This window comes from Trachemys scripta, chromosome 16, assembly GCF_013100865.1.
Source record: "Trachemys scripta elegans isolate TJP31775 chromosome 16, CAS_Tse_1.0, whole genome shotgun sequence".
NCBI lineage: Eukaryota > Metazoa > Chordata > Testudines > Emydidae > Trachemys > Trachemys scripta.
In genome coordinates, this window is record NC_048313.1 from 29,545,836 (window position 1) to 29,565,907 (window position 20,072).

The window sequence follows — 20,072 nt, forward strand, 5'->3', positions numbered from 1 at the left end:
ATTTTGATCGCATTAGGAGTCTAGTTACAGACTGCTGAGCTGAATTCACTTTGGGCCAATGGTGCACTAGCCCTGGGGCTCTCCCACTATGAGCTGAAAGTGCTAAGAGCTGAAATCACAAAAGAGCTGAGTATCAGGGGGTAGCTGTGTTAGTCTGTATCTACAAAAACAACAAAGAGTCTGGTGGCACCTTAAAGACTAACAGATTTATTAGGGCATAAGCTTTTGTGAGTAAAAACCTCACTTCTTTGGATGCATAGAGTGAAAGCTACAGATGCAGGCATTATATACAAACACATGGAGAGCAGGGAGTTACTTCACAAGTGGCGAACCAGTGTTGACAAGGCCAATTCAATCAGGGTGGATGTAGTCCACTCCCAATAATAGATGAGGAGGTGTCAATTCCAGGAGAGGAAAAGCTGCTTCTGTAGTGAGCCAGCCACTCCCAATCCCTATTCAAGCCCAGATTAATGGTGTTGAATTTGCAAATGAATTTTAGTTCTGCTGTTTCTCTTTGAAGTCTGTTTCTGAAGTTATTTTGTTCAATGACAGTGACTTTTAAATCTGTGATAGAATGACCAGGGAGATTGAAGTGTTCACTTACTGGCTTGTGTATGTTACCATTCCTGATGTCCGATTTGTGTCCATTTATTCTTTTGCGGAGGGACTGTCCGGTTTGGCCAATGTACATGGCAGAGGGGCATTGCTGGCACATGATGGCATATATGACATTAGTGGATGTGCAGGTGAATGAGCCCCTGATGGTGTGGCTGATGTGGTTGGGTCCTCTGATGCTGTTGCCAGAGTAGATATGGGGACAGAGTAGGCAACGAGGTTTGCTACAGGGATAGGTTCCTGGGTTGGTGTTTCTGTGGTGTGGTGTGTAGTTGCTGGTGAGTATTTGCTTCAGGTTGGGGGGTTGTCTGTAAGCAAGGACTGGCCTGCCTCCCAAGGTCTGTGAGAGTGAGGGATCATTTTCCAGGATAGGTTGTAGGTCGTGGATAATGCGCTGGAGAGGTTTTAGCTGGGGGCTGTATGTGATGGCCAGTGGTGTTCTGTTATTGTCCTTGTTGGGCCTGTCCTGTAGTAGGTGATTTCTGGGTACCCGTCTTGCTCTGTCAATCTGTTTCCTCACTTCCCCAGGTGGGTATTGTAGTTTTACGAATGCTTGATAAAGATCTTGTAGGTGTTTGTCTCTGTCTGAGGGGTTGGAGCAAATTCGGTTGTATCTTAGGGCTTGGCTGTAGACAATGGATCGTATGATGTGTCTTGGATGGAAGCTGGAGGCATGTAGGTACGTATAGCGGTCAGTAGGTTTCCGGTATAGGGTGGTGTTTATGTGACCATCACTTATTTGTACTGTAGTGTCCAGGAAGTGGATCTCTTGTGTGGACTGGTCCAGGCTGAGGTTGATGGTGGGGTGGAAATTGTTGAAGTCCAGGTGGAATTCTTCAAGGGCCTCCTTTCCGTGGGTCCATATGATGAAGATGTCATCAATGTAGCGCAAGTAGAGGAGGTGCACTAGGGGACGAGAGCTGAGGAAGCGTTGTTCTAAGTCAGCCATAAAAATGTTGGCATACTGTGGGGCCATGCGGGTACCCATAGCAGTGCCACTGACTTGAAGGTATAAGTTGTCCCCAAATCTGAAGTGGTTGTGGGTGAGGACAAAGTCACAAAGCTCAGCCACCAGGCTTGCTGTGGCCTCATCAGGGATACTGTTCCTGACAGCTTGTAGTCCATCCTCATGTGGAATATTGGTATAAAGTGCTTCTACATCCATGGTGGCCAGGATGGTGTTTTCAGGAAGAACGTCAATGCACTGTAGTTTCCTCAGGAAGTCGGTGGTGTCTCGAAGATAGCTGGGAGTGCTGGTAGCATAGGGTCTGAGGAGAGTGTCCAAATAGCCAGATAATCCTGCTGTCAGAGTACCAATGCCTGAGATGATGGGGCGTCCAGGGTTTCCGGGTTTATGGATCTTGGGTAGCAGATAGAATACCCCTGGTCGGGGTTCTGGGGGTGTGTCCATGTAGATTTGTTCCCGTACTGTAGCTGGGAGTTTCTTGAGCAGATGGTGTAGTTTCTTTTGGTATTCCTCAGTAGGATCAGAGGATAGTGGCCTGTAGAATGTGGTCTTGGAGAGTTGCCTGGCAGCCTCCTGTTCATAATCTGACCTGTTCATTATGACTACAGCACCTCCTTTGTCAGCCCCTTTGATGATAATGTCAGAGTTGTTTCTGAGGCTGTGGATGGCATTGCGTTCTGTACGGCTGAGGTTATGGGACAAGTGATGTTGTTTGTCCACAATTTCAGCCTGTGCACGTCTGCGGAAACACTCTATGTAGAGGTCCAGTCTGTCATTTCGACCATCAGGAGGAGTCCACGCAGAGTTCCTCTTCTTGTAGTGTTGGTAAAGAGCTGAGATCATTGTGACTGTGTTAACTAGTGGGGGAGCCTGAAGCTATATTGCTAAGTGGCTGGTGGAGCAGCTAGCAGAGTGGAGCCTCACGGGGACAGTTGGAGTGGAGCTGAGGAACTCACATGTTGGTGAGCAGGGCGGAGCAGCTGGAGAAGCAGTGAGTGGAGCAGAGCCTTGTGGGAGCGGTGCAAGGAACAGCTGAAGTGGAGCAGAGCTGAACGGCTCATAGGTTGGTGAGCAGAGCGGAGCAGCTGCCAGAGCAGTTTGTGGACAGCGGGAGCGGCTCACGGGACAGCTGGTGGAGTGGAGTGGAGTGGAGTGGAGTGGCTCGTGGAGAAGGCTGTGGCAGAACCCCACGGAGAGACAGGTGCCCCTTAACACCCTGCGTGCCTTCCCCCCCCCCTGCTTGAACTCTGGGGCTGCACTGACCAGGGGCAGAGACTTTGGGGGTTGTTGGACTTTTGGGACTTTGGTGATCCTTGGGTTGCTGGTCTCAAGAACCGAAGGGAAAGGACACAGCCCAATTTGCTGGGGTGGGTTTTTTGCTCATGAAGCCTGTTTGTGTTGTTTTTCCAATTTAATGCTGATGTAGTTTACCTCATGTTATTAAACATTTTTTGTTACACTCAGACTCCGTGCTTGCGAGAGGGGAAGTATTGCCTCCTAGAGGCGCCCAGGGGGTGGTATGTAATTGTCCCAGGTCACTGGGTGGGGGCTCGAGCCGGTTTTGCATTGCGTTATTGAAACGGAACCCCTAGATACAGAACCCGGCCCTTGTTGCTGCCAACTTAGATGGGCAGAAGGGTTACACCAATAACGGACGGATGCCGCGCAGGGCCGGTGCAAGGAAGTTTCACCTTGCGCCCCCCTCAAGCCTTGCGGCAGCTCCGCACCCCCCTTCCGCCCTGAGGAGCCCTCCCCGGCAACAGCTTCCCCCACCCCCAGCCCGGGGAGCTGTGCGGCAGCTTCCCACCCCATCTCACCTCTGCTCTGCCTCCTCCCTGAGCACGCTGTCCCCGCTCTAATTCTCCTCCCTTCCCAGGCTTGCAGCTCCAAACAGCTGATTAGCGCCGCAAGCCTGGGAGGTGGGAGAAGTGGAGCATCGATGGCATGCTCAGGCCTGGTCTACACTACGGGTTTAGGTCGATTTTAGCAGCGTTAAATCGAATTAAGCCTGGACACGTCCACACGACGAAGCCCTTTCTTTCGACTTAAAGGGTCCTTTAAACCGGTTTCTTTACACCACCTCCGACGAGGGGATTAGCGATAAAACCGGCCTTTGCGGGTCGGAATTGGGGTAGTGTGGACGGAATTCGATGTTATTGGCCTCCGGGAGCTATCCCACAGTGCTTCATTGTGACCGCTCTGGACAGCACTCTCAACTCAGATGCACTGACCAGGTAGACAGGAAAAGACCCGCGAAGGTTTGAATTTCATTTCCTGTTTGCCCAGCGTGGAGAGCACAGGTGACCACGCAGAGCTCATCAGCACAGGTAACCGTCATGGAGTCCTCCCAGGATCGCAAAAGAGCTCCAGCATGGACCAAACGGGAGGTACGGGATCTGCTCGCCATATGGGGAGATGAAGCAGTGATAGCTGAACTCCGTAGCAGTAAAAGAAATGGCAAAGTATTAGAAAAGATCTCCAAGGCCATGAAGGACTGAGGCCATAACAGGGACACACAGCAGTGCCACGTGAAAATTAAGGAGCTACGGCAAGCTTACCACAAAGCCAGAGAAGCAAACGGAAGGTCCGGGGCAGAGCCGCAAACTTGCCGCTACTACGCGGAGCTGCATGCGATCCTAGGGGGTGCAGCCACTACTACCCCAACCGTGTGCTATGACTCTCTCACTGGAGAAACACACAGGGAAGACGGTTCGGGGAACGAGGAAGATGAGGATGGAGGTACTGTAGGTAGCTCACAGCAGCAAGGAAGCGGAGGAACTAGTTTCCCCAACAGCCAGGATATGTTTGTGACCCTGGACCTGGAACCAGTAACCCCCGAACTCACCCAAGACCCTCAGGGCACACAGGAGACCTCTGGTGAGTGTACCTTTGTAAATATTTGTAAACATTACACATGGTTTAAAAGCAAGCGTGTTTAATGATTAATTTGCCCTGGCAATCGCGGCCAGTACATCTACTGGAAAAGTCTGTTAACGTGTATGGGGATGGAGCGGAAATCCTCCAGGGACATCTCCAGAAAGCTCTCCTTTATGTACTCCCAAAGCATTTGCAAAAGGTTTCTGGGGAGGGCTGCCTTATCCTGTCCGCCATGGTAGGACACTTTACCACGCCAGGCCAGTAGCACGTAGTCTGGAATCATTGCATAACAAAGCATGGCAGCGTATGGTCCCGGTGTTTGCTGGCATGCAGACAATATCCATTCCTTATCTCTCTTTGTTATCCTCAGGAGAGTGATATCATTCACGGTCACCTGGTTGAAATGGGGTGATTTTATTAAGGGGACATTCAGAGGCGCCCGTTCCTGCTCTTCTGAACAGAAATGTTCCCCGCTGTTAACCACGCGGTGGAGGGGAGGGGTGAAGTGATCATCCCAGAGAATCATGTGTGTGTGTGTGGGGGGGTGGTTTACTTGTGTTTGTGCCGCATGTTAACCGGGAAACCGCAGCCCCTCCTTTTACATTGAAAACCCATTTTAAATGGACAACCCAATTCATCCTTGATATGGGAAATGCGCTTCTGTTTGCAACCTTTCCCGCATGTTAAGAAGGTTAAAAAAGCCAAAACACTGTGGCCTACCATGGCTGCCTGCAAGCCGAAATATGCGACCTTGTAATGAAAGAGTGTACCCATTGTTCTCTAAAATGTGTCTTTTTTAACCACCTCTCCCTTCTCCTCCACCAGCTGCAAATGTTTCTCCTTCGCAGAGACTAGTGAACATTAGAAAGAGAAAACGTAGGACGAGGGACGATATGTTCACGGAGCTGCAGATGTCCTCCCACGCTGATAGAGCACAGCAGAATGCGTGGAGGCAGTCAATGTCGGACATGAGAAAAGCACAATATGAACGAGAGGAGAGGTGGCGGGCTGAATGGCGGGATGAAAAGAGCAAGTGGAGGGCTGAAGACGATAGGTGGCGTCAGCTTGCAGACAGATGGCAAGAGTCAATGCTCCATCTGCTGGAGCATCAAACTGATATGCTCGAGCGTATGGTTGAGCTGCAGGAAAGGCAGCAGGAGCAGAGACCGCCGCTACAGCCCCTGTGTAACCAACAGCCCTCCTCCCCAAGTTCCATAGCCTCCTCACCAAGACGCCCAAGAACACGGTGGGGGGGCCTCCGTCCACCCAGTCACTCCACCCCAGATGATTGCCCAAGCATCAGAAGGCTGGCCTTCAATAAGAGTTAAAGTTTTAAAATGCAGTGTGTCCTTTTCCATCCCTCCTCCCCCACCCATCCCAGGCTACCTTGGCAATTATCCCCCTACTTCTGTGAGGAACTAATAAAGAATGCATGAATGTGAAAAAACAATGACTTTATTGCCTCTGCAAGCGGTGCTCGAATTGGGGAGGGGAGGGTGGGGTGGGGTGGTTGGTTTACAGGGAAGTAGAGTGAACTGGGTCGGGGGGGGGTTGGAGGGTTCATCAAGGAGAAACAAACAGAAGTTTCACACAGTAGCCTGGCCAGTCACAAAACTCATTTTCAAAGCTTCTCTGATGCGCACCGCGCCCTGCTGTGCTCCTCTAACCGCCCTGGTGTCTGGCTGCACGTAATCAGCGGCCAGGCGAGTTGCCTCAACCTCCCACCCCGCCATAAAGGTCTCCCCGTTACTCTCACAGATATTGTGGAGCGCACAGCAAGCAGCAATAACAATGGGGATATTCTTTTCGCTGAGGTCTGAGCGAGTCAGTAAGCTGCGCCAGCGCGCTTTTAAACATCCAAATGCACATTCCACCACCATTCGGCACTTGCTTAGCCTGTAGTTGAACAGGTCCTGACTCCTGTCCAGGCTGCCTGTGTACGGCTTCATGAGCCATGGCATTAAGGGGTAGGCTGGGTCCCCAAGGATCACGATAGGCATTTCAACATCCCCAACGGTTACTTTCTGGTCCGGGAAGAAAGTCCCTTCCTCCAGCTTTCGAAACAGAGCAGAGTTCCTGAAGACGCGAGCATCATGTACCTTTCCCGGCCATCCCAAGTTGATGTTGGTGAAACATCCCTTGTGATCCACCAGGGCTTGCAGCAGCATTGAAAAGTACCCCTTGCGGTTTACGTAGTCGGTGGCTTGGTGCTCCGGTGACAAGATAGGGATATGGGTTCCGTCTATGGCCCCGCCACAGTTTGGGAATCCCATTTCAGCAAAACCATCCACTATTGACTGCACGTTGCCCAGAGTCACTACCCTTGATATCACCAGGTCTTTCATTGCCCTGGCAAATTGGATCACAGCAGCCCCCACCGTAGATTTGCCCACTCCAAATTGATTCCCGACTGACCGGTAGCTGTCTGGCGTTGCAAGCTTCCACAGGGCTATCGCCACTCGCTTCTCAACTGTGAGGGCTGCTCTCATCTTGGTATCCTGGCGTTTCAGGGCAGGGGAAAGCAAGTCACAAAGTTCCATGAAAGTGCCCTTACGCATGCGAAAGTTTCGCAGCCACTGGGAATCGTCCCATACCTGCAGCACGATGCGGTCCCACCAGTCTGTGCTTGTTTCCCGGGCCCAGAATCGGCGTTCCACGACATGAACCTGCCCCAGTGACACCATGATTTCCACATTGCTGGGGCCTGTGCCTTGTGAGAGGTCTATGTCCATGTCAATTTCCTCATCACTCTCTTCGCCGCGCTGCAATCGCCTCCTCGGGTGGTCCGGGTTTCGCCTTGGCATGTCCTGGCTCTGCATATACTCCAGGACAATGCGCGTGGTGTTCATAGTGCTCATAATTGCCGCGGTGATCTGAGCGGGCTCCATGATCCCAGTGCTAGCTATGGCGCCTGGTCAGAAAAAAGGCGCGAAACTAGTATCTGATGGACCAGGAGAAGGAGGGAGGGCGGGAGGGAGGGAGGGCCGAGTGACAACATGGCTTACAGGTACAGGAACAGGGAATTAAAATCAAGAAAGGTGGCTGTGCATCAGGGAGAAACACAAACAACTGTCACACAGAATGGTCCCCCCAAAGATTAAACTGAAAACCCTGGGCTTAGCAGGCCGTTGATTTCACGGAAGAAGGGGAAGCAAATGAATACAGAACAAATCTATTTTTTACATCTTAAGCTGGCAGCCGACGGTGCAGCATGAGTGATAGCCTCTCCAGTATGACGATGACGGTTACCAGTCATAATATACCATCGTCTGCCAAAAGGCAAGGGGCTGCTGCTGTGTAGCAATGCAGCCCCACGTCTGCCAGCACCCAGCATCGCCCTCGGCCTCTTCTGGGTGCTTAGCAGACAATACTGGGCAATTGGCAGAAAATAGTATACTACGACTGGTAGCCATCATCATCGAAACAGTAGCATGTCTGCCCAGGTAGCCATGATTGACAGCCACTCCACTACGACAACGATAGGTACCAGTCATAATATACCATCACCTACCAAAGGGCAAGGGGCTGGTGCAATGCAGCCCTATGGCTGTCAGCCCCACGGCTATCACTCATGCTACACCGTCTACCGCCAAAAGGCAGTTAGCAGCTGCTGCTGTGTAGCAATGCAGTCCCACGTCTGCCGGCACCCAGAGGACATATGGTGACGGTGAGCTCAGCTGAGCTGAGCGGGCTCCATGCTTGCCATGGTATGTTGTCTGCACAGGTAACCCAGGTAAAAAGGCGCGAATCTATTGTCTGCCGTTGCTGTGACGAGGGGGGAGGGGCCTGACGACATGTACCCAGAACCGCCCGCGACACTGTTTTGCATCATCCGGGCATTGGGATCTCAACCCAGAATTCCAAGGGGCGGCGGAGACTGCGGGAACTGTGGGATAGCTGTGGGATAGCTACCCATAGTGCAATGCTCCGGAAGTCGACGCTAGCCTCGTACTGTGGACGCGGTCCGCCGACTAGAGCACCTAGAGCATTTTATGTGGGGACCCACACAATCGGCTGTATACAACCGATTTCAATAAAACCGGTTTCTATAAATTCGAACTAATTTCGTAGTGTAGACATACCCTCAGAGAGGGGGTGTAGCAGAGGTGAGCTGGGGTGGGCAGTCCTGCGGCAGCTCCCCCCCGGCCCTGTGGCACCCCCCCGCAGCAGCTCCCCACCCCCCCAGCTCGAGGAGCCGTGCAGCAGCTCCCCACCCCAGCTCACCTCTGCTACGCCCCCTCCCCAAGCACGCCGTTGCTGCTCCACTTCTCCCACCTCCCAGGCTTGCGACGCCAATCAGCTGTTCGGCTCCTTTAGCACCTGGATTGTCCTGTGCCCAATGGTGGCCAAAGCATGAAGGGGCATACAAATGTTTAGCATATCTGGCATGTAAATACCTTGCAACACCAGCTACAAAAGTGCCATGCGAACACCTGTTCTCACTTTCGGGTGACATTGTAAATAAGAAGCAGGCAGCAATATCTCCCATCAATGTAAACAAACTTGTTTGTCTTAGCAATTGGCAGAATAAGAAGTAGGACTGAGTGGACTTGTAGGCGCTAAAGTTTTACACTGTTGCTTTTGAGTGCAGTTATGTAACCCCCCCCCCCAAAAAAAATCTGCATTTGCAAGTTACACTTTCACGATAAAGAGATTGCACTTCAGTACTTGTAAGAGGTGAATTGAAAAATACTATTTCTTTTGTTTGCCATTTTTACAGTGCATATATTTGTAATAAAAATAATAATATAAAGTGGGCCCTGTGCACTTTGTATTCTGTGTTGTAATTGAAATCAATATTGAAAATATAGAAAAACACCCAAAATATTTAATAAATTTCCATTGGTATTCTATTGTTATAAGTGCAATTAATCGTGATTAAGTTTTGTAATCGAGATTAATTTTTTTTAGTGAATTATGTGAGTTAACTGCAATTAATTGACAGCCCTAATTCTTATTATTCAAGCATTGGATTACTATTCATAGAGATTCTATGGTACAGTGTAGTTCATTTAAGATTTTTATTATATTTGTCTCTGTGCTTTCTTTCACACATAGTGCCACTCCCCCATCAGCACGACCTACTTGGTCATTCCTATGTATCTTGTACCCTGTTATTACCATTTTGATTATCATCATTCCACCAAGTGTCTGTGATACCTATTGTCTCAATATCCTCATGTAATACCAGGCACTCACGTTCACCCATTTTAGTATTTAGACGTCTAGCATTTGTATTTAAGCACTTATAAAATTTGTCCCTTTTTAGCTGTCTGCCATTATGTGATGTAACTGATTGGGACTCTATCATTTCACTGTTTCTCATCAGATCCTACCTGTACATTAGGTGGCTTAGGTGGAGCCCTTCCTTCCTGTCTAGAACCCATAAACAACCAGACTGGGTGCTTTTCTCACCCATCTGTTCTGGGAAATAGCTCAGGGGCGGTCTGTAGCCTGTGTGATGCAGGGGGTCAGATTAGATGAGCACGATGGTCCCTGCTGGCCTTGGAATCTCTTAAAATAACATCTGGAGCAGAACAGAGAGCCAGGGTGGGGCTGGGGGGAGGAGGTGGGTCCTAGCAGATCTCGGCTTGGCAAAGCTGCTCCGCCCCCAGCCCTGGCATCCTTTGTAACCTCACACCCCGGCTCGGCTCGCTGTCCGGGGGAGAGTCTCTGGCGGGGGAAATCGCCCCAGGAGCAGGTAGGGGAATTAACCCCTTGATGTCGGGTTGGGCCTCCCCCAGCCCGGCCCCTCCTGGGGGGGTGGGAAGTTTATTCCCGTCCCTGGGGCTGGGAGAGAAGGAAGGAGACAAAGAGATGGCGGGGGAGGGGGAGGATACCAGGGCTGGGTAACAATGTAGCCTCGCCCGCTACCCTCTGCCATTCATCAGCTGTCGGCTAATTAGAAAACCCCGCCCCCAGACCGCCCTCTCCGCTAGCTGCTCAACCCCACCCGGAGTGATTGGCAGCCCCCCAGCCGGTGTCAATCGGCCCTTGTGCCATTGCGGTGGGTACCAGGCTGGGTGGGCCCCGGGTCTGATCCAGGGGGAATGGGGGAGGGGTAGAGGGCTGGTCCCCGGCCATTTGGGCCCTGGGGTCTGATCTGCTCTGGCAAACCCCACAGCCTGGACACCGGGCAAGCCAGGCCCGAGTCACTGCCTGGGAAGGGGAGTTCTGCTCCCAGCGCTCAGGGCGGTGAGAGGCACATCCCCCCGGGTGGGGCAGGGACGGGGGCAAGTGGGGTGTGCTTCCATGTGAGCACTCCTGGGTCTGGGCAGTAAAACACTCCCCAGAGCCCCTGGGAAAAGGGCTGGAAATAACCGGTCCCCAGGATCCAAAGAACACCTTGGGGTAAAGCCAGCGTGGCCCCTGGAACTCCAGGGGACAGCCGGGCCCGCAGGCTGGGGAGGCGATTGTGGTTTGTCAGTGCCGGGCTAGCGATAACGGGCATGAACCCTTTGGGCACAGGGCCCTCGTGGGCAGGGCTGGGTGCATTGGATCCAGGAGGGGGCAGCACACATATGGGGTGATTCTCTCCAGTGTGGGGCAGCAGGGGCAGAAGGCTGGATGGACGGGGACACACACAAAGGGAAGGATTGTTTCTCTCTAGCAGGAGGCAGCACTAACAGACATTCTCTATCTCCCTCGCTTGCATGTTCTGGAAAATACAAGTCACAATCTCCCTTCTGTTCTCGCCTGTTCCCATGTTTTACCAGCAGTTCAGAAGAAAGAGCTAATTCCCACGCTCTCTCCCAGCCCTGTTCCCAGCTGCCTGGCTGAGCCCTGCACCACAATCAACTCTGCTTCCCACCCAGGCCGTGTGCCGGAGAATCGGCAGCTCCCGGACCAGCCCCAGTAGGAAACCTCCGGTGTATTTCGCAGGTGAGCAGCTTGCCCAGCTGCGTTGGTAGCATTCAGGGTGTGGAACGAATTACCCCCAGGGTAGATTGGTCGGGACTGGGAAGGTTTTTCCCCCTTCCTCTGTGGCGTGGTTCACCTGGGTGTGGCAAAGCAGCACGTTCCCGCCTGGCGTCTGCACGTGTCCACCTCTTTTTGTGACCCAGCCCCCAGTCAGGTCACAATTTCGTCCCACCCCTTTTAGTCCCCCTGGCCTTAGGAAAAGATCTTCAGCCCTGAGTCTAGGCCCCATGGTCCTGGCCCTTCTCCGGTTTCACACCACCTCCCCTGTGGCTGGCAGGGGAACCCATTGTCTGCACTGGGCTCCAGTCCGGGGACCCTAAAGCCGGCTACCAGAGTTAGGCCACCAGACCTTTTGCTGCTACCTCCCTGGACTTCCTTCTACCCAGCCGCCCTCAGCCCTTCTCCCCACGACCTCTCGAGTCTTCCCCTCCTTTCCGGGCCGGGAATCCCCCAGTAAATCTCCACCAACATGTAACACTCAAACCAGAGCCAACGCCCTCCCTGCGCTCTAATCCCGGCCAGCAACCGCAAAGCCCCTTTGCCATCCCACCTTCTGCGGATTATAATCCTCTCCCCAGCTGGGGTCCATCACCGCAGGGCCCATCCTCCAGGTGTGCCCCTCTGGGCACTGGTCTGTGAAGGGTTGGGTGTTTTAACCCTTCAGGCACTGAGCTTCACGTAGTACTTTGTCTGGGAATTTCCTAGGGTTTTTTTTTTTTTCTTTTTATTATTAAAAAATTCCACCAAGCCTGAGATTGCTCCCGGGCGACATGTCGACTGATCTGAACGTCGGCAGGATTAACTTCAAACTGTTTTTTAAAATTAAACATTTCAAGGGCTGTTCCCCGGTGCCCCGGCACAGCAGAAAGCCGCTAGAGCCCCCCGCCAGATACAGCTGGGTTGATAGCTGCTTTGCGTCTCCAGCTGCCGAGTCTGGCCCTCAATGTGCAATTGACTCCCTGGTTTAGGGGGATGTGTTGCAGAGCGGAGCTCTGTAGAGTGGATGCAGGGAGCTGTCCCTGAGTCACCCCATCACTTTGTCTTTAAGGGGGGCTCCTGCCTCAGTTTCCCCAGCAGGGCTGCCTCACCGCACAGGGGAGTCTGGATTTCTGAGAGCAGCGACAGATGGGCCAATATTGGCGTTGGCGCTCAGCCTGAAGAAGCCAGCTGGTGCCCAGGTAACCATGGTTACGATTATGCAGCGACACGTCAGACTTACACTGTTGCTATAGCTGCTTTCTAGTGGCTTCCACATCATCGAGCGTGAGAGGGGACTGAGGTGCAGCCGAGAGCTGGTAACCAAGGGGACGTCGGCAGGGGAGAGGACTCAGCCCCTGGGAAGGGAGTGTCCCAGTTCAAGGTAACTGCACTGTCTCCCCTCTCCATGGGCCACGTCTCTCTCCCTCCCGGCTACACAGTCCCCTGGCTACCAGCGCTAAGCCCAGACGGCCTCCCCGGCCCAGCGCCCGCGCTCTGCTTCCTCTCCGGAGGCTGCAGCTGGAGGAATTGCCACAGCCCCAAGTGTCCAGCCAGCTGCTTCTGAACAAGCCCCGTGCGTGAGCAAGCCCTGTGCGGAGGTAACCTGACAACCCATAAAGGACCCCACGGACCCGCGTGCCTGGGGAAAGCTCCCTGGAGCGCAGCCCCACTCCAGCCTGGGCGGGGGGGGTTGAAATTAGGGGGGTGTTTGAATATTCGGGGAGGGAGGGGATGAGGGCTGACGAGGGTTGAGACTGTGAGACAAAACTGAAAAATGTTTCGCGACCATTTTATTAGATTTAACTCATCTTTTTAAATCATCACACAAATTAAAGTTGGCTACTGAGGCCTACTATGAAGCACGACATCTACATCCTTCTTGGTTTCTTGGTGTAATTTTGCACTCTTTGGTGTCTTCTTGTGTGTCTGTTACTTCCAGGGCCGGCTCCAGGGTTTTGGCCGCCCCAAGCAGCCAAAACAAAAACAAAACAAAAAGCCGCGATCACGATCTGCGGCGGCAATTCGGCGGAAGGTCCTTCGCTCCCAGGCGGAGTGAGGGACCGTCCGCCGAATTGCCGCCGAATACCTGGACGTGCCGCCCCTCTCCGGAGCGGCCGCCCCAAGCACCTGCTTGACAAGCTGGTGCCTGGAGTCGGCCCTGGTTACTTCCAGTCCTTCATGATATGCTCGTGATCAGGCAGAAGGCAACGTCTTTCAGAACACAAAATTCTATTCAATGAGGAAAAAGAACGCTCCACTGTAGCTATGACTGGGGGTAGCAAGAGATGAATTCCTACTTCTTTCATCTCAGGAAACAGAGCACAAAGATCGGGTCGAACCACTAGTGATGATAAAGAAGAAGTTGAAGTTAAGTCTTCATTTGTTTGTCATATGCTATTCCACTCTGTGTTCAAATTCTCTATTCTGTCCTGAGCACATGGCAGCCCCATTGCTGGTAGTGCCTCACTCCACTCAATTGTCGGTGTTTTATAAACAGGCATCTGTTAAAGCTATGTAGAGGTTGAGTAGAATCTAGAAATCGCTGTTGTAGATTTTTAAGAATCAAGTCTGTGTACTTTTTCAGCTGGCTTAACAAACACTTCTTGTCCTCTTCACTTAAGAAGTCAATATAAGTACCTTCATTAGTCAACTTCTGGATGAAGTCTTTGCTTCTTCCAGTACTTTTTCAATGGATAGCTCTCTGATTGATCCAAGGGTAGACAAAGATCTACTACTGTTGTAGCAGATGCCTGGATGACATTGTTTAATGACCCAAGTGGTTTCAACAGTAGACATGCAAAAGAGAGAACGGTGATAGTCTTTTCTGAACTTAGTAACAAAAGTAGTCCACCAGCCTCACTACTTAGATCTGTCCTATCTTGGTGGATACTTTCCAAAGCCAGTAATAACTGTTGCTGTAATTTTAAGACAACAGCCAAGAATCGCTCATGAGAAAGCCGGCAGGTTTTCCCAGGTTGGACTAATTTGAACTTCAATCCCTATTTGTTTCCAAGATGTTCAGTCCTTTTGGACTCTTGCTGAAAAAAAGAGTATAAAAAAGCCATTAAATTTATGGCTTTTTAATGTCTTTTGAAGATTCTGCAGCTCGTACTAGCGCTAGTTGGAGTAGATGGCCAGAGCAGTATGTATAGGAGAGATTAGGGTTACACTTTTCTCTGAGCAAAGCTTTGACTCCACTATGTCTTCCAGAGACGTTTGTAGCTCCATCAAATGCAAAAGCAGCCGTCTGTTTGGGGTCCAATTGACAAGCATTTAACTCTTCTAAGATGTCACAGATGCAGCTGATGTGTCTTCTAATACCTGAACATCTAGAATGCATCTACCAGCCTACCATGGACAACAAGATAACATACGCAATGACTTAATACTTGATGCCTATTTGCATTGGTGCATTCATCAGCCGTGTGTGTGTTATGCTTATAAATCTTACTACTACATATGCACATATTTTGAATATGGTGAGAGAGTTCTTCACTTTTTCAACTGCTGAGTCTTTCACTGTTGCACCACATGTTTTTAGAGAGTCAGCGGAGTTTTTTCAGAAAGATAGCGAGCATTTGCCAGTCTTGTTCGAAACCAGTGTCAAACTTCAGGATTAACAAATGACAATGCACTTAACGTTGGCCTCCAGTTTGTAGTGTGTGGCATCTCTTGCTTAAAGAGAAAGTATGATGCAACAGCCATGTTGGTTCACATAAACTGAGTTACCTTTAAGACTAACGGAAGTATTGGGAGCATAAGCTTTCGTGGGTAAGAACCTCACTTCTTCAGATGCAAGTCACTTGAAGAAGTGAGGTTCTTACCCACGAAAGCTTATGCTCCCAATACTTCTGTTAGTCTTAAAGGTGCCACAGGACCCTCTGCTGCTTTTTACAGATTCAGACTAACACGGCTACCCCTCTGATACATAAATTGAGTTGTGTCTCCAGCATTCTTAACAGCCTCATTAAATTCATCTAAAATTGCCTTTGATGTGACTGGCTTATAAGGCTGTCTGCATGTTGATGCAGTCCAGAGGCATGGTGTTTTGCAGCTGTTTCATATAGGTTGTCAGTATTGGCTTAGCTCAGGGGTTCTCAAAGTGGGGTTCAGGACCCCTCAGGGGGTCACAAGGTTATTACATGGGGGGGTCGCGAGCTGTCAACTTCCACCCCAAACCCCGCTTTGCATCCAGCATTTATTATGGTTTTAAATATATAAAAAAGTGTTTTTAATTTATAAGGGGGGGTCACACTCAGAGGCTGGCTGTGTGAAAGGGGTCACCAGTACAAAAGTTTGAGAGCCACTGGCTTGGCTAATCAGTCTGGCAAACCAAGGTCCTCCACTTTTACTATATAAAGCCATGATATGTCCACATCTTGAATACTGCGTGCAGTTCTGGTCACCCCATCTCAAAAAAGTTATATTGGAATTGGAAAAGATACACAGAAGGGAAACAAAAATGATTAGGGGTGTGGAACAGATTTCATATGAGAAGAGATTAAAAAGACTGGGACTTTTCAGCTTGGAAAAGAGAATACTAAGAGGGGATATGATAGAGGCTTATAAAATCTTGACTGATGTGGAGAAAATGAATAAGGAAGTGTTATTTACCCCTTCACACAACACAAGAACCAGAGGTCACCCAATGAAATTAATAGGCAGCAGGTTTAAAACAAACAAAAGGAAGTATTTCTTCACACAACACACAGTCACCCTGTGGAACTTTTTGCCAGGGATGTTGTGAAGGCCAAAATTATAACAGGGTTCAAAAAAGAACTAGATAAGTTCATGGAGGTTGGGTCCATCAGTGGCTATTAGCCAGGATGGGCAGGGATGCAACCGTATGCTCTGAGGGTCCCTAGCCTCTGTTCGCCAGAAGCCGGGAGTGGACGACAGGGGCTGGATCACTCAATGATTCTCTGTTCTATTCATTCCCTCTGAAGCACCTGGAAAGTCACTGTCAGAAGACAAGATACTGGGATAGATGGACCCTTGGTCTGACCCCATGTGGCCGTTCTTACATAAAAAATAATTATAATAATAAAACAATTTAGTACAGAAACTCCCAAAGATAATGACCGCTTGAGATAGCGATGATGTGAGATAATGACCTTGGCAAATAATGCATTTTAAAAATCTTGGCCTACTGGTCCAATGCTCTGGCCGTTGTTTGTCATGCCACCGTTCACTCTACCGCTCTGTCCCCAGTTCCCTGCACTGTCACCTGCTGCCACCTGCCACTGTGACCTCTGCGAGTCGGTCTCTCGAGGTTCCACCCAGCTCTCAGTGATTTCAGTGGGAGAACCTCACAGCGAGTGCAGGCCGGGTTGTCTCTTCCACAGAAACACTGTCCCACAGCAGGTCTAAGCACTTAGACCTGATTATCCGGGATTTCAGCTGCAGTGGTCACTTTAGAAACCAAAGGACTCTCTATGCTATGAAGTCTAATCTGTTCTCTCTCTAAGCAGGAGAGGGGGCAGGTCAAATAGTGCCCGTGACTTAGGCAGAGCCCACACCACCAAGCAAAACACCTGTGCCCCCCCCCCCCCCCCCCGCACTAGGATCTGGCATCCAAACCTCCCGCGTAAGGAGTGCGGTTCAGTTGCGGGTGACCAGTGCTTAATTTGTAATGAAAGAGGTGCCGGGGGTCAAGCAAGTTTGTTACTTTCATAACTGATGTGACCAGCCCAGAGGTCCCAGGGCTATGAACGGCCGAGCCTAGAGGTGCCGCGGCTAAGCCCTGGCACAAATTAAGCACTGAGGGAGATCTCCTCATTCAGTCAGGCTAAGTACAGTTCTGCTGCCCTTCACTCAGACAATGAGGAGAACAACATTTCATGCCCCCCACATTTAAATTTTATTAGAGAATATTTCAAAAATAAACGATACAGAAAATTTGAAGCGTCAGTTATTGGTCATTGGGGGTAACATACAGAGTATAGGGGTATGTTGGTGTTTTGGGGTTGGGCAGCAAACATAGTATATACAGACTGCAATGTCCCCAATGAGGGGTGGGTAACCGGTGGGCGGGATCAGGAAACAGTCGATAAGCGGTGAGGGTCTATCACCCATACAGGAAGTAGAGACAGTCATGGGTATAAGTAAGCGGGCTGGGTAATGGGGATGGGGTGACCCTCACGTGGCGGGATTTAGCTAGGTTTGGTGGGTTCAGGGCTCAGGGGATAGAGTCCAGCGGGGGTGTGTGTGTGTGTGGGTGCACGAGGTCTCTCCAGCTCACTCTCGGCATTGGCAGTGGCCGGTGATGTGCTCGATGTAGATGTCCCGGGACCAGCGGATAGTGTCCGAGACCATTAGGCGTCTCATAAGCCGTGCGTAGTGACGGCCCACCCCACAGGTCCTCAGCACGCGTTCGTTACACGGGTCCCAGGCACCTAGGGCCCCAACGAGCTTTTGTAACCCAACACCAGGCAAAATTGATCACTTGGGCAGCATGGCTCTGGCTGCTGGATACCTGGGCAGAGTAGGTGTGTGCATGTCAATACAGTCTGGTCCTGAAGACTTTCCCCCCACCCCTGGCTCAGCACTAGCTGTCCGGGGAGAGCTCAGTCAAACCATGCTTACAAATCGTCATTTGAAATTATTAGATAGGCCAATGTAGCCGAAACGAACGTGCCGACATTGTCATAAATAACAGCTGTGTGAGGAAGCGAGTCTTTGGTCAGACTTTCCAAACCATTCTGCTTTCTTGGGCACAAGTATTTTCTCATATACTGTGTATGCTTTTAAAGTGTGTATTAATATTTCATTTTCAATTCAGATTTCCAACCAATGACTAAATTGGCAGCACTGCATGTAATTGGGGGGGGGGGTGTTGGGGAAATTCGGGGGGGGGTGTACAGTTCCCTGGGGGACGGGGGACGGGGTCGTAGGACAATCCCTGGTCCTTCCAACCCCACAGCTGGGTTTTCCCCATGGCTCCTGGCTCAGAACCAGAACCCAGGCTGGGCCTGTGCTCGCCCGTCTCCGGCGCAGGGTCAGCAGCCACCCGTGCCCCCTCCACAGGGCACAGCTCCCCAAGGCTGCAGAGCCAGAGGTGGGGAATTTCCATCTGCTCTCCCTGGTGAATTCACTGCACATGCATTGTTCCCAAAGGCCAGCCTTGATGTCACGCTGCCCTCTGACCCCGCTGGCCTGAGACTGCTGTGACACATGCGGGCTCTCACAGAGCGACTGGGAGCAGTGGTGGGTCTCAGGCGAGCACGGCCTTTTGGGGCCACCGTGTCCCCTGCTCTTGCCTCAGGCTTGAGCGTTGGCTTCCCCGGGCCGAGCTCTGGAGATGCTGGATTCCAGCCGAGAAATAATCGCTGCGAAGGCTTGAAGCGGCTGCCCTGATTCCTGGCAGAACCTCCCCGTTCACATCGCTCCCTGACGGCTCTCCAGACATCCGGTCTAAGGGGTCTCGCTCGAGGAGCTCACAGCAGGAAACAGGGGGGTGTCTGGGGGCCGAAGTCCTAGTCCTGGAGGCACTGAGTCAGTGGGGCGGGAGGGGGGGAACGCGAGAGGGGGAATCTCTGGGGCTGGCACAGTAATGGGGTTACTGGTTAAAGGGACTGTTTGAAGGCCCAGGCCTGAGTCCACGACCCCCTGTAAATTCCCTAATCAGTTTTCTGAGTTGGAATGACTTTACAAACGGAGCCCTTTAAGAAATTTTGTCCCTGGTGTGAAACGATCTGACAGGAACAACGCTGGGAACGTTCACGCTGGGGGGGATGAATTGAAATCTCGTGCACTGGGTGGGCCGGCAGGAATCTGGCGATGACGGAGACACAGGATGGCTTGGTGTTCCCCTGTTACAGATGGGGAAATTGAGGCACAGAGGCGGACAGGCTGCATCCGAGGTGCACAGAGGGTGTGTGGCAGAACAAGGATTCGAACCCAGGACTCCAGAGTCCCAGTCATTAATCACTAGGCACCGTTCCCTGCCGTCCAAGGCAGCCACGAAGACTTTCCTCATCCATTGGCTGCACTTTCCCATTCTGTTCATAGGAAAAGGTAACTGGGAATGTCACTCATGGCACCGTACTGGGATAATGGCAAATCCTTGCGCATCACAGCCGGAGTGAGTTTTTTCCCCGGCCGGCATTCCCGTCCCCTCCCCACAGCGCCCCCGCAGGGCCAGGCTGGGGCTGGAGGAGCCGGGAGCTCCCGTGAGGCTGACAGTCCCACCCGCTCCCCACAGCGCCCCCTGCTGGGAGAGGCTAGGATTTCACACTCTAAATCTCACTAACCCCTGTGTTTTTTCCTCCCTACAGTGCAGTCGGCACCAGACGTGGTAGCTCATTTCGGGGGGGACGTCACCCTGAGCTGCCTCTTCCCGTCCCGGCCCGGGATGAACCTCCAGCGTCTGACCCTCACCTGGCAGAAGGAGCGGGCGGGGGCAGAGGCCCTGGTGGTTCATAGTTATTATTATGGGAGGGAGCAGCTGGAGAAACAGGATGAGGCTTATAGGAACCGGACCTGGCTGGATCCAGAGGGGCTGGCCCAGGGGAACGCGTCTCTGACACTGAGGGGCGTCCACATGCAGGACGAGGGCGTCTATCTCTGCCACGTCACCTCGGAGCTGGGCAGGACATCTGAACCCAGGGAGCTGAGAGTGGGAGGTGAGTGCTGGGGATGCTGCATCCCAAATGGGTCTGGCTAATGCACAGTGGCTCCGTGTACCTGGTAGTGACTGCAGCCTGCGTGGCTC

The 20,072-nt window shown here is 51.6% G+C and overlaps 1 protein-coding gene across 1 annotated transcript; it reads left to right on the forward strand.

Moving 5' to 3' along the window:
• The first annotated feature begins 12,428 nt into the window (after window positions 1-12,428).
• LOC117888840 (V-set domain containing T-cell activation inhibitor 1-like) lies at window positions 12,429-20,072 on the forward strand. Its single transcript, XM_034792611.1, has 3 exons — window positions 12,429-12,558; window positions 19,180-19,375; window positions 19,636-20,072. Exons 2-3 carry the CDS (start codon window positions 19,180-19,182, stop codon window positions 20,022-20,024), a joined length of 585 nt encoding a protein of 194 aa, XP_034648502.1. The 5' UTR covers window positions 12,429-12,558; the 3' UTR covers window positions 20,025-20,072.